This window comes from Delphinapterus leucas, chromosome 9 (assembly GCF_059928025.1).
Source record: "Delphinapterus leucas isolate spDelLeu-1000000601 "Yukka" chromosome 9, BTC_Dleu_Yukka2, whole genome shotgun sequence".
Classification (NCBI taxonomy): domain Eukaryota; kingdom Metazoa; phylum Chordata; class Mammalia; order Artiodactyla; family Monodontidae; genus Delphinapterus; species Delphinapterus leucas.
In genome coordinates, this window is record NC_143137.1 from 18,681,070 (window position 1) to 18,695,520 (window position 14,451).

Here is a 14,451-nt window from a genome sequence, read left to right on the forward strand (position 1 = left end):
GTCTATTTTCCTATGCGCACATTATCTGGTCTGTTAATTTGCCAAGTGGCAGCTACAGCCAGTACTCAAGTGCTCCTGATGGCTGCAGAGCAGGACAAGCTGGGGGCCGCACCCCGCCGCCGTGGAGGCTGAGTCTTGCTCAAGAACCACAGTTGAGAGGCGCCCTCAGTGCTGCTGATGGAAAACCACGCTTGTCTCAGTTGCGCGGAACTGCTCAGGCTCAGGGGGCCGACTCAGCTTTCTCCAGACCCCTGAGGGGCTGGTTTAAAAGCCACGGCAACAACTTATTAATTCACAATGGGAGATGGGCCTGGCACAGGGATGGGGCAGGCTGCTCTCACCTAGGGGGCAGCCCCATGGGAACAGGTCCATGCAGGGGACCAAAGTAAACATCAGAGGTTGCTAGACTAGCAAAGATTTAAAGCAAAGGGAGCCAGATTTCCTCAAGAGAAACTTCCATGGAGCTTCCATGGAAGCCTCATTAGATAAAACTGGACAGGCTCAGCTTTCTAAATAACAGACTGACGTGGAGGAGGAGGCCGTGCGGGATTAACACCACCCAATGCTCATCGGACGTCCCCCTCCGCGACACAGCACAGCCCTCCCTCCGCCAGAGGGGCCCACTTTCACAGCACGCACTTTCTTCTCGAACTTTCCGGTTACTTGTCTCCTAGGAGACGCAACTGGAAGGAAAACCTCGCTCATTATCTGTTGGTTGTTACCATTTTCACACCGACCTCATTCCAGAATTCCATGGGCACCTGATCTGGAGAAAGTGTGTAGAGTTGCAAAGCAGCACCATTAGTTTGAACTCCGGCAAAACCGTGACCGGGCCTGCTTCTGCCTGGCCAGGATGCAACCCGGCCAGCAAGATCCTACGCGGGCAGAGTCACAAAGGCTAAACCACACGTACACACAAAGCTGTGGAGCATCTGCACAGCATCGGCACAGCAGCAAGAGTCTTACGTTATATTCTACATTATGTGATACGTGAATGCAGTTCAGTCCACTGGGGGGACATACTTTTTATTATTATTACAGTGGTGGTAAAATACATGTAACATAAAATTTGCCATCTTAACCATTTTTAAGTGTATGGTTCAATAGTGTTAAGCACACTCACATTGTTCTGCAACCAATTCTCAGAACTCTTTCCATCTTGCAAAACTGAAACCCTGCCACCATTAAACAATGCCCCTGTTCCTCTCTCCCCCAGCCCCTGGTAACCACCCTCCTTCCTTCTGTCTCTATGAATTTGTCTACTCTGGGTACCTCATATAATTAGAATCATGCAGTATATGTGTTTTTGGTTATTTCACTTAGCAGAATGTTCTCAAGGTTTATCCATGTTGTAGCGGGTGTCAGAATTTCCTTCCTTTTTAAGGCTGAATACTATTCCTTTGTACATATAAACCATATTTTGTTTATCCATTCATCTGTCAATGACTGCTTGGGTTACTTCCACCTTTTGGCTACTGTATTGTGAATAATGCTGCTGTGAACGTGGGTGTACAAAGGCTGTGCAACACCTTGCTGTCAGTTCTTTCGGGTATATACCCAGCAGTGGAATCACTGGATCATACGGTAATTCTATTTTTAATTGTTTTGGGGAACCACCATACTGTTTTCCATAGAAGCCACACCATTTTACATTTCTAATTTCTCCACATCCTTGCCAGCACATTTTCTATTTTTTGTTTTGTTTTGCTTTTTCATAGTAGCCATCCTAAGGGGTGTGAGGTGGATTTGGGGGGAAACTGTTAAATACATCTCAAAATACTCATGTACTAAAATTCTAATTTAGGGTTTTAGAATTCCTAGATTCCAAGGAGATGCATGTATATATCCCATGTCATTTGCTGTGCGTGATTCATGAGGCAGGTGGGGAGCATGAATTCCATCTAACAAGACAGAAGCTCAGAACAGCTAAGCAGCCTGTCCCAGGGGGCAGCAGGGCCGGGACCAGCCTCACATCCCCTGACCAGTGCTCTTCCGTTATACTCTGTAGTGCAACATTTTGAGGACTATGGAAGTGCAAAGAAAGGGGGAGAGAATCTCTTGGATTGGGACAATGCTGTCAAGCAGAACACCACCTCAGCCCCCTTAGGAGCCAAACTTCCAGGAGGTGGAGTTCTGAACTCTGGGGCTGACCCATACCTACCATGAGTAGGTACTCCAAGGTACTGCTTAAAGGAAAGTCTTGTGAGGTCCATTATGGTCACCTTGACAAGCAGAGGGACTGGTCCAGAGGGCTGACTCATGCAGCTTATTTGTGGGGACCAGAGGAAGTACAGGGATTAAAGAGTCAGAACCAGCTTTAGCCTGGTTGATGAGTCCCCAAATAACAACCCACAGATTTGTTTTCCTTTCCATGCCAAACAAAAGGGATAGAGCAGTACCTGTGGTAGGAGCCAAACTCTTGGCAGTTGCCTCCGACAATCCAAGGTATTCTCTAATGAGCTGACTCAGAGTTTGGTAGGCAACATCCAGATCATCTACAGTAAGGAAGAGAATGTATGTTAAAGCAACAGAATTATATCAAAATAGAGCCCATCTTTGGTGATGGTTTTTTAACTAGATCAACTTTTATGAATACTGTGGTAGGCAGAATTCTAAGACCCAATGAAACTTCACCCTTGTATAATCACCCACCCACCCCTACTTGAGGGTGGGCAGAACCTGTGAACATGATGAGCTACGACTCTTGTGATTACGTTAGGTTATGTGGCAAAGGGATTTTCACGAATGTAATTAAGGTTACTGATCAACTGAGTTTGGGCTAATCAAAAAGGAGATTATCTAGGTGGGCCTACTCTAATCACATGATCCCCATAAAAGGAGGTTTGCTGGTTGCAGAAGAGGAAGGCAGAGACTCGAAGCATGAGTAGGATTTGATGGGCTATTGCTGGCCTGAAGATGGAGGGGGCCATGTGGGTAGGACCCGAGAGCAGCCTCAAAAAACTGAGGGTCACCCTTGGCAGATAGCCAGCCAGCAATCGGGGACCTCAGTCCTACAACCACAAGAAACTGCATTCGGTCAACAATAAGAAAGTACTTTAGAGCAGATTTTCCCCCAGTAACCTTACACTTCAAAAATAAAACTTTGCTGAAAGTTACTGACCTGCATTGACTACTGCATCAAAATATCCTGGATATTTCTGATTAATTTTAATATAAAGGTCTACTCTGGAGACAGCAAATTCGATCTCTATACGACTGAATAATCCTTTTCTCCTCAAGTAGCCCTCATATTTTTTCTTGTCCATGGGTACCACCAGGATGTATCGAGGCTCAAAATAGGAATGTTTTAAACTTCTTACACCCTATGCATTTAAAGAAAAGATAATCAGTTAGAAACAGAGACACAATTTAGAAATCATTTAGGAGATACGTGACAACATGGGTGTAATAAGTACTGAGGAATTTCTTTTACCTGTATAATTAGCTATTATTTTCCTACAAGTATCCCAGGATTAGGTTACTTCTCTCTGCTCATCAAATATCACATTATCACTGGAAAAATAAGAATTTGTCCTACCTGGTTATCTTCGAACTAATCATTCTAATGCATATGACTCTTAAAAGAGAAAACTGCTAGAGACAAATAGGTATGCTCACTGCATCTTTATTACTGAAAAGTAATTTCAATTCTACATTTCAAAAGGCATCCTTGCAGCCCCAGGAGATAGAGATCTTACCATAGAGAAAGGCTCCTCTGTTACCCTTTTGTCATCGACTTGGGCCCTTCCTGTTCCTAAACCAGCAACCTGTTTGGCTGGTTCCTATCATATCTCACAGCCTGTACCCAGAGCACAGGAAGGCCAAGCTCATGATACCCTGCTAACCAGGAGCCCACACAACCAGGGAAGCAGTGGCAGGTAGCGCTCTGAGGATCTGGAGGGCTGGGTCAGGGCTGCAGCTCTCCAGCTTCTGTGACTCTGTGCAAATCCCTCAAGCTCCCTGAGTAATCAGGGTCCTCATCTGTGAAATGGAAGAGCTACTCCGAATGGACTCTAAACTTTCTTCCACCTCAACCCTACCATCAATAATTTAACTCAATGTTTAAAATCTTTGTTTTTAAAAATTCAGGGGGAAGAAATACAGGCTCTTTTCAAAAACAATGTCTACAAGAGTCAATAACGAGGACAGTTGGGAAAAATGGTTTAGCTGGGAAGAGTCAGGAATAAAGCCTGGTTTATGGACTCAACCTCTTGGAAATGAGTAGGAGAAAACTCTCAGGAAGGAAAAAAGTAAAACAGGGGCCAGAACTCAGAAACATTAAACTGGAAAAAGTTAGACACAGGAGCTGGTGAGTCTCTGCACTCAAAGTTGCATTAATTTTTGTTTCTGCCTTGAGCAAGGAAGACATTTTGGGGAAAAGGTCTTTCTTTTGGCTAATTAGCATAGAAACAAAGTAAACCTTCTTAAGGATGTACAACCAATCAACTGCAGAATGATAAGAATTGCAGGATTTTTAAGTTAGGAAAATTAACAAACTGGAAGAAACGTGACCTGTTTCACTGAAGTGAGGCAACGCTTAGACCAATACAAAGGGCTGAAAAGGAATCCCAGTCTCCTGCTCTTGGAAGTCAGAGAGGAAAAAAGTTTTAAGGGAGATTCAAGTCGATAGTAAAGGAATACCAAAAAACCAATCAACTGTCTTTGAAGATCTCAAATAGCTAATAAAGCCACATATTTTTAAAACAAATGAGTAGGAAATTCCTAGTTTTACTCTGGAGTTGATTTTAGAGAGACTTCTGTATATTCTAATTACAGAAGATCACTGGGGGAAGATACTGGGGAAGAGAGAATGATCTCCTGAAATCTGCAAGTCTAAATTGCTCAAAGTATGAAAAGATTGTAACCAGTGAGCAGCTGGAATCAAATGGCAGCATGGCCCATGCGTCTTCCCTGGAGAAGGAAGGGACAAGGTCAGTGGCAGGGCCCTGCCACTGTCCTGTGTGGACGGGGAACCAGTTCCACACCCTGTAGGAAACATTTTATCTGATATCACTTATACAGAGACCAGTGCTCTAAAAAGAAAAACGAATAATTTAGTGAGGAAATAACTTAAAAAATAAATCTTGAGTGGCAGTTTTACTCCATAGCATTTGGGTGATGTCTAGTATTGTCATCTAACTCCTGTCATTTGAATTATTTATATCTTGCTTCCCCTAAGCTAATTACAAACTTAAAATCTCACACATTTGTATGCATTCCTCTTGGGCCTAGCAGTGTTCGGCCTACACATTGTAGATCCACACACTGTAGCCCCCTCCCCAATCCCAAACATATATACACATTTACGCATTACAAAGAGATCGATTGAATGGAAAGTACTTACTTCTATTTCCATATGCACACAGCTTGCTAAACCATCTCTTGCGATATCTTCTATGGTGTCCCTACTTAATCCATACTTCTGATTACCATAATTAAAGGTTAGAATAAATTTCCCCTGCAATGTAAGAAGTACAAAGATTTTCCTATAACAGCTGCCATCACGGAATTTAATATAAATAAAATGATTTGATGTCTTACTTTTATATGATTCCATAAAAAGTACAAATATTAGCAATTGTATAAGGATGACAATGGGTTGATGAAACTTAATACCAAACTGCGATACAGAAATTCATTCAGAATTCCCAGCTGGCCAAAAAATATTAGGCTTTTGGAAATAACCAGCTGCCCAAACGTTAGAGCCGAGTGAAGGCAGTGAAGCTTATGATAAACAGATCATTTTGCTTACTTACCCACTTCCTGCCAAACCTGCACTATAAACCTTCATTACTGAGAAAGCAAAACTAATAGTTCACCCTTTGCCTCAGCCATTTCGGCTATGCCAGTACACCAGGTCTCCCCCAAAAGCTTCCATTCTCAAGTGCCTTGCATTCCCAGATAAGTCTGAAGGCCATGAATTACAGCGACATCCATAAACCTTTGCATCCTGAGATAAGCGATGAAAAACAGACCCATCCTGCTTTTCCTTATAAACATAGCTTTTTACTGAAACTGCCCCAAATGTATTCAGCATCAGTATTGTGTGCCCTCTAGTCATCTGACGTACAAATACTGCCTTCTCTCTATATTCTGGAAGCCCAGTTCTTCTCGAAACTGTAGTCTCGTGCAAACAAAAGCAAGTAGAACACATCTCTCAAAATTGTTTGATCTGGACTTCCCTGGTGGCGCAGTGGTTAAGAATCCGCCTGCCAGTGCAGGGGACACGGGTTCGGGCCCTGGTCTGGGAAGATCCCACGTGCCGCGGAGCAACTAAGCCCGTGCGCCTCAACTACTGAGCCTGTGCTCTAGAGCCCATGAGCCACAGCTACTGAAGGCCGCGCGCCTAGAGCCCGTGCTCCTCAACAAGAGAAGCCACCGCAATGAGAAGCCCACGCACAGCAACGAAGAGTAGACCCCGCTCGCCGCAACTAGAGAAAGCCCGTGCGCAGGAATGAAGACCCCACGCAGCCAAAAATAAATAAATAAATCTATTAAAAAAATTGTCTGACTTTTCCTTTGATGATATTATATTTATTAGACAACAAGATTTAATCTAAACTGGGACGCTGATGACAACAGAAGGAATAAAAATGTGGACATCCTTAGCCACTGTGACTCCTCAGATAACATGATTTTGAAATAAATAATGAAGTGAAAACTCCCAAGGCCAAATCCCATCAATTGAAGCCCAGCAAAAGGCAGTGCCGTCATTAAAAACAGTAGCAGTCAGGGGTCTTTGATGCTGCCCTGTGCCTCCTGGCCCAGATGTTCTGGAGATTTGCGTGTGTGTATGTTGGGGGGTGGGGGCGCTGCCTGGCGGGGGGTGTTAGAAGGGTAGGAGGCATACGGTGTCCCTCAGGAGGGTGGGTCTCTGGGGGATGTGTCTGTTGCGGGTGATGAGGAAAACCCCCATCCACCATAATCAGAAGACATTTATGTCATATATTCTATAAGTTAAAGGCCCAGAAATAAATATCCTTTTACTTTACTCCCTCAATGTCATACTGTGTTCTTTGGGACAAATACTGTGACTCCTTTCCTTTTACTATCTATATTATATCTATATAGACAGACACCTGAGTCTCCCGTCAGGTACGACATACTTTATCTTGTTTACTGTGACTCACTGTTTTTATAATGTGTATTTGAATCACTTTTCAGATATATACTATGAGTTTGTTTACTTGTGTGTACAAGGGCCTCCCTCTGTGGATCCCAAAAACATTTTCTGGAAGGATGTAATGTTGGGAGAAATCTTGCACTGTACTTGTGTATATAAAACAGGCCTTGTTCAACTGATTTGTTAAGAACTGAGATGAGTGGTCCCCCAGCTTCTGGAGGGTGATACTCCTTTCACCGCTTCCTGCCTGTGGATTTCTTAATAAATAGCAATAATCATATCTCAGAGACCTCCAGATCTGTGATCTTATTTCCACAAGAGTAGAAGACTCTCTGCAGGTAAGTGACTGTGTATATGGCCTTAAAAAGGGTTCATGCGTCTGTGGGCACATGGGGGGATGATCTCTGTTTTTGGGGGGGTGTGGAGTGTATATGGAAGCATGTGCTAGTCTACGTGTACCTGTCAAGAGTGGAGAGGTGTGACTGTCCACAGCAGGCATGCCGGGGTGGGGTGTGCCCGGGCTGTCTGTCAAGGGGTACTGTGACTTGGGAGGGGGCAGGCTGGCTAGGGGAGCGTGCATGGAGAGGGGCTCTGTGTACAGACGCTGAGTGTGTGGGCGTGGTTGGCTCACCTGACAATGTGTCACGAGTTTCTAATCTCTAGGTTTGTCTCTCTTCACAAAACAGCCTCAAGCTCACTTGAAAGAAAAGAAGATCTGAAGCAAAATTCAAGTTGAATATGATGACGCCCTTACAGTGAAGTAATATATGTTAGCAGAAGCAGGAAAAATGAGTACTTCTCAAACACACAAGCACTCCCATAGAGGGAGTAAAACTAGAAGACTAAATATAGTACAAAAGTACAGTGATTTCTCAGACTAGGAACTGAACCAGCCTTACTTGATTACAGATATGATAAGGTATGAAACATCAGAGGAGCACATGGGGCACGGAGCACAGTGGAACTAAATCAAGAAAAAATGCCCCAGACTCTAACAAGAGAAATTAACATCAATTTTGGGAACTAGGTGTCTTTCAACCCAAAGAGTCCTAAGAGAATGCTTCTTACTAATATCAAGATAACTCCTCAGGTTTCTCTTAACGGCTTTTAGAAATATAAAGTCTCAGAGTACCCTTGGTACATAAAACCGAACTTCTAGAACATAGCCCTAGGAGAGAAACTCATAAAGAATTTCCAAGATGTTCTTTTGACAAGATTAAAGGGAAAATGGCCCAGGGATTATAGGGTTTTTTCACTTGGGTTTCTCTGTGAATGCAAGAGAAAATACGCACCATGTGTAAAGCTGGTCATTCAAAATTAAACTCGTGGCAACTGCAGAGCCTATGCTTAAATGCTCCACAGTTATGAGCACTGAGGTATAAGCCAGGTCTATTATTTGGGGATGGGGCAGAAAAAGAAGGGAGGATGGAGAAGGGGAGGGAGGGGAGGAGGGATGTAGCTGTAAGAGTATCACTGGTTAGATGGTAATCTTTCAAAAGCAGAAGCGTAGACTAGTCCTTAATCCCGTCCTTCAGGAAGCTTCAGGGGAAAAAAATAAAAGAGCTGTGTAGGATTCATTTGGTGATCGAAAAAATGATAATATAAACAAAAATAAGGCCCAAGGTGAAGAGAAAATAAAAGGCTTACAGATCCATCGGTAGTGATGAAGATATGAGATGTTCTGTCTGTTTAACTGAAGTCATGGGTGAATAAGGTCGCCCAGAGCTCCAATGAAATGGACAAGGGCAGGGTAGTTATCCTCACCCAGGAAAGACACAGACCTCAAAGAAATGAGGAAACTTCTCCTGTCTACTGTTGAGAGCTTCCACATGCCTTAATGACCTCCAGGACTTAGGACTTCTCACACAGCGATGTTATGGTGGAAGGTCAAGTCTGTGTATGTGTCCAGGGAAGACCAACTGGCTGGGACACACCAGTGTGAAATGGTGTTTAGGGTCACAACAATTAGAAAGCACCAGTGATAACAAACAGAGGGAGTGGTCTCTGGACAGAACACACCAGCCCCCAACCCCCGGTAAGTGCTCAATTCACAAGCTTGCTGCATCACATCAGGTCTTTGGGAATTGTTCATCTTGAGTAAAATCTGATCGATAGAGCAGCACCTGAGAAACACAGATCTCAAGATCTTTTCGCGGTGCTCTTTCTTCCATTTTCTTAAAACGTCTATTTATTCAGTGTCATTGGAAATTTACAATATTTTCCCCAAGATCATAAAATAAAGCAGCATGTGAACAATGATGTATCGAATGGTTTAAGAAAAAAACCAACTCAATAAGAACACATCTCTCAGGAAAAACACAAATATAATTCTCTTTCTTAACACTATTTCCTAATATTTCTACCAGAGAACATACATTTCTTGTGCATTAAATATAAAGAGCAGTCTTACCATGTTTAGCATTTCATCAAAAACTTCTTGAGAGATAAAATGATAATCAACCCGATCCCCTTCTCCAAAGTAAGGCAGTCTTGTGGTGTGACAGGCCCTGAAAACAGAATGTAGATAACCTCGTCTCTTTCTATTAGTTTGAAATTCAAAATGGAAAAGGTTTTGGCGTAAAGTATGTTTTCAAAAATTAAAATTGGCCCACAAAACATAAAGTAACATTATTCTGAAAACCCTGAGTTCTGGCAGTGCTAGACTACATTCACTTGCTATACTTCATAGGGATTATAAAAACTTTTGGATTATCGACACCAAATTTTCACTCATTGTTCTTTATCACCTTCTGAATCACCACCTCTGACATCGCATCATAATACTTTAAGAAGTATAACAGTATTTATTACCCATACACTTTCCACCCAAGTGCTTTCATGCTCTCTCTGATCTATGGGCTTTTTCTGTAACGCTTCCCTCCCCGTTCCTCTGCCAGGTTAGCCCACTTGTCTTCAGGACTCAATTTAAGGGTCACCCCCAAAAGGCCTTTCCTGACCACCTGTGGATGGGTTCTGCACCTCTTCTTTATCCACCCTGAGCCTCAGTGCCTGCCACCAACTCCTCCCAGCCCCTTATTCAGGACCCCATCTCCTCTGCTGCTTGAGGGCAGAGACCAGCTCATTCCTTATTCCTGCCACACTTATCAGTACTATGTACGAACCTCCCACGGGAAGCCATGATTCCAAAGCTGAATGGCATTCTCAGCTCAACCAAAGAGGCCTTTCCTGCCCACTACCTGAAATAGCATCCCTACCCCAGCCCACCACGCCCCCAATTACTCTCCATCACCCAAATTGCCTTCTCTTTTATCTGTTTTTTCCTATCTTCTCCAGCAGGACATACAAATCATGAGGAGAGGATTTCATCTTGTTGATCTTATCCGCCACTGCATTCCCAATGCCTGGCCCACAGTAGGCATTCACTAAATATTTGTGACATGAATGAATTAATCGAACATGTGAAGTGGATGGCAGCTGTGATGAGCTCCATTTTAAGATGACTATAAAAATGACTTGCCTGAGGCCACAGAGCAGGCCAGTATCGGTCCCAGAACTAGACTATGGGGCTCCCATCTAGACCAGGACTGTTGATTTCAGACCATGCTGACTTCCCAATGTTAAGTTCTGGGAACGCAAACTGATTTGTAGATTACCCTATGGTTTTAAAACAGGAGGTGCAAGTAGCTAGACACTATTTCATTGATTCCTCACAAAAAGACATGAGGTAGGTGCTACTGTTTTTATTTTATAGATGATGAAACTGAGGCACAGCCGTAAAGTAACGTGACTAAGTAACAACCACAGGATGACACCAAAGTCAAGTCCTTTTAGTATCACACTAAGAGGGTAAACTCACAACCTCAAAATCTTCTCCACTTCCAAGTCAAAGACAGACAAACTTTTCTAATTCATACCGCTGTTCCCCTTCCTTAAAATCAAGAATTAGCTATACTATAAATTTAAAGGCCTTAACATTACATTTAAATTGTATACACAGGAAAGAGCACATTTTAAGAGAAGGCTGTCAAAACACCATGACGTTTGTTGTGCTGTTTGCATGCACTGGAATTTCTTTATATCCCTTGGCAGGGACATGAGACCTTCTGTCTACTGGTGTCCTTGACAGTCAGGACAGATAACTCGCTGACTTGGCATCCTGTACCACACACCCTTAGCATAGCCTATACACACTGCACTGAATTTGCATTTTCCAACAAAGGAATTGAGTAGCAGGGATTTTTTCAGAACTTCTCAAAGGAAGACAAAGCAAAGAAGCAATCTGAAGCTTCTAGGCAGGTAAACAAAGAGATGGCTTCACTGACATGGAGAAAGCTATGACAGAACCAGCATCCACTACGGAACTTTCTATTAAGAAGGACCTAAGATGACCTGCGGTTTTTTGAATCTGTCATCCAATTTTCACATATAGAAATGTTCGCTGTGTAGTATGCTGCCCAAATATGAATGTCTTGAAAAGGAAATACTTCACAGTGAAAGCAATGTTTCATTAAACTCAGAAAAACATGATGCCAGATTTTAGACGAAGAAATTTGCTTGGGCCACCACCTTCAACATCATTCCTCTCTCCTGTCTAAATATAATTTCAATTGTAATTTACATTTCCATGAGTTTATTATTTACTAGTTAAATCATGGTAAATTAATTAAATCATGGTTTGTAATGGGTGCCATACTCCCTGTTAGTTTCATTTAACAGACAAAAGAGCTGTGTTCGCGATTAACCCCAGAATACAACACTGGCACTAAAAGTCTAAGGGTGAGTCAGACATTCTTAAAGGCCAATTCACTGGCCAGCTGTCACTGAGGATCCTAACAAACCAAGTCCATGGAGAGGAGGAGATGATCAGGAGGGAAAGGAATCTGGAAGGCCAGGCCAAATAATGAAATATTACTAAACCCAGGAAAATGTAAGAGGAAGAAGAAACAATGCCTAAGAAGAGCTAGCAGGCAGCTGAGGAAGTAGAAATTTTTTTAGTGTGATTCAGAAGCATGAAGACTTAGAATCTCAACTCTGGACCAGATTGCTTCAAGAAATAACTTGTTACTGCACATATTTAGGCAGAGGCTTGGCTGTGAGCACATCCAAATTCAAGCACATTTATAGCATGCCATATTGTTAGTAAGGGAACTCTTTCACTGGGTGTCCACAAAAGCCCAGGTATTCCTAGGGCATTTGGTAGGCAAATTAAATTGGTCCCAATGCCCAATGCAAACATATGTCAATAAATTGCTGGATACAATTTAAGAGATCACGAACAGAGAAGATTCCAGCACATACTGTGTCTGAGTATCAAATTCCAGGAAGCCACTACTCTGTCCACTTTCCCATAACTGCATACCACTCTCTAATTCGTGCCATTATCACCGGTCACTATATCCTAACCAGTCTCCTCATCTCCAGCCTTCCCTCTGAGCCCCCTCCCAAACTGCCCACAGGGGACACTTTCTAAAATGCAGCTGTGATCATGACACTCCCCTGCTTAGAGAACCCTTATGATCAGACTCCTGTCTATTTTTCTGGTCTTCTGCCATCTTCCTCCATGCTTCAAGCTTAGCCACACTACAGTGTACTTTCAGTTAATCAAATGTGCCAGGCTTCCCTGGTGGCGCAGTGGTTAAGAATCTGCCTGCCAATGCAGAGGACACGGGTTCGAGCCCTGGTCCGGGAAGATCCTACATGCCGCGGAGCAACTAAACCCGTGTGTCACAACTACTGGGCCTGTGTGCCGCAACTACTGAAGCCGGCGTGCCTAGAACCCATGCTCTGCAACAAGAGAAGCCACCACAATGAGAAGCCCATGCACCGCAACAAAAGGGTAGCCCCTGCTTGCCGCAACGAGAGAAAGCCTGTGTGCAGCAACAAAAACCCAACGCAGCCAAAAAACTCAAATGTGCCTGTTGTTCTTTCTGCCTGGATCTCAGGCACCTGTTCCCCCCTGCCTCAAATCTCACATCCCACTTATCTTTTATTTCTCCTGTCACAGAGGCTCTTTACTTCCCTCATCATAGCACCCATCAAACTGTCTTGTTAGCATTTACTTATCTAATCTCACAGTAGAGTGTAAGCTGCCAGGAGGGCAAGACTCATGTCTGCTTGTTTTACAGTTTTATCACTGGTAACAATGCACATGGATGGTGCTCAAGAAACACTGACTGAAGGAATGAATAAACCATTCTACGAGTCTGTCACACCTGTATAAAGAGACATTAGATTAGACGGCTCTTGGGGAGCTATAGCTCAGACCGTCTCATTCAGCTAAATAGCGGCCGGCTTTTATTTCACCATATTATAGTGCTAAAAATAAGATACAGCTCGTAGCCAACACCACGAAAAAGGTTACAAAAACAGAGATCGCTATAAAATAGAGATCTAAGGAAGAAGTACACAGCTTTACTTTCATGACTATTCAGATCACTTTCAAGGCCTTAAATCTGGAAGATGAACAGGCGTGCCGGTATTGCTTTCTGTTTCTCTCATTACCCAGCACTTTTCTAGGAAGCCACTGATTTGTATGGTACTGTTAAGACTGGAAATAAATGGAGAGACTCCGAAGGCAGTAAATGCCTATCTCTAGGCCACTTGTAACTAATACAAGTAAAGAAAGAACATCCAACCTATTTCTAAAACCAAGAACAAATGGTAAAATCAGATCCTTGGACAAGAGCACAATCCCTCAGCCACTCCAATATTTGTTATACCACCGAGCCATGTTTTTAATATTTATACATCGGGATATGCAACTTAGCATGTGAAAATTTCATTGAATGTCTTGGTCTTGGGTGAATGCAATTTAAAAAGGAAGACAAGGGCTTCCCTGGTGGTGCAGTGGTTAAGAGTCCGCCAGCCGATGCAGGGGAAGCAGGTTCGTGCCCCGGTCCGGGAAGATCCCATATGCAGCAGAGCGGCTGGGCCTGTGAGCCATGGCTGCTGAGCCTGTGCCTCCGGAGCCTGTGCTCCGCAATGGGAGAGGCCACAACAGTGAGAGGCCCGCATACCAAAAAAAAAAAAAAAGGAAGACAAAATGCTGGGAGAAAATGAGATAAATAGGAGGGAGAGAAAACATTCAAGTAAATGGCAGAGAAATGAGACTGTATTCAGCCCTTTTTTTTCCATTTAATTAAAAATCAATAAAATATATGATGGATAAAGAATAAAATAAAATAAAATTTAAACAACAGCAATCAACAGTCCCTCCCATCAGGAAACTCGCACAAGCCTCTTAGATAGCCTCATCCACCAGAGGGCATACAGCAGAAGCAAGAAGAACTATAATCCTGCAGCCTGTGGAACAAAACCCACATTCATACAAAGATAGACAAGATGAAAAGGCAGAGGACTAGGTACCA

The 14,451-nt window shown here is 43.2% G+C and overlaps 1 protein-coding gene across 2 annotated transcripts in view; it reads right to left on the reverse strand.

Moving 5' to 3' along the window:
- The window catches only part of LOC111178220 (leucine-rich repeat and guanylate kinase domain-containing protein), a 118,639-nt gene that overhangs the window by 39,231 nt on the left and 64,957 nt on the right, over window positions 1–14,451 (reverse strand). For both annotated transcript variants that reach the window (XM_022580738.3, XM_089917006.1), the window contains exons 12-15: window positions 9,534–9,630; window positions 5,345–5,458; window positions 3,122–3,323; window positions 2,400–2,495 (exon numbers count right to left, since the gene is read on the reverse strand). In XM_022580738.3, coding sequence (XP_022436446.3) covers window positions 2,400–2,495; window positions 3,122–3,323; window positions 5,345–5,458; window positions 9,534–9,630 — 509 coding nt within the window. The remainder of the gene's footprint in view (window positions 1–2,399; window positions 2,496–3,121; window positions 3,324–5,344; window positions 5,459–9,533; window positions 9,631–14,451) is intronic.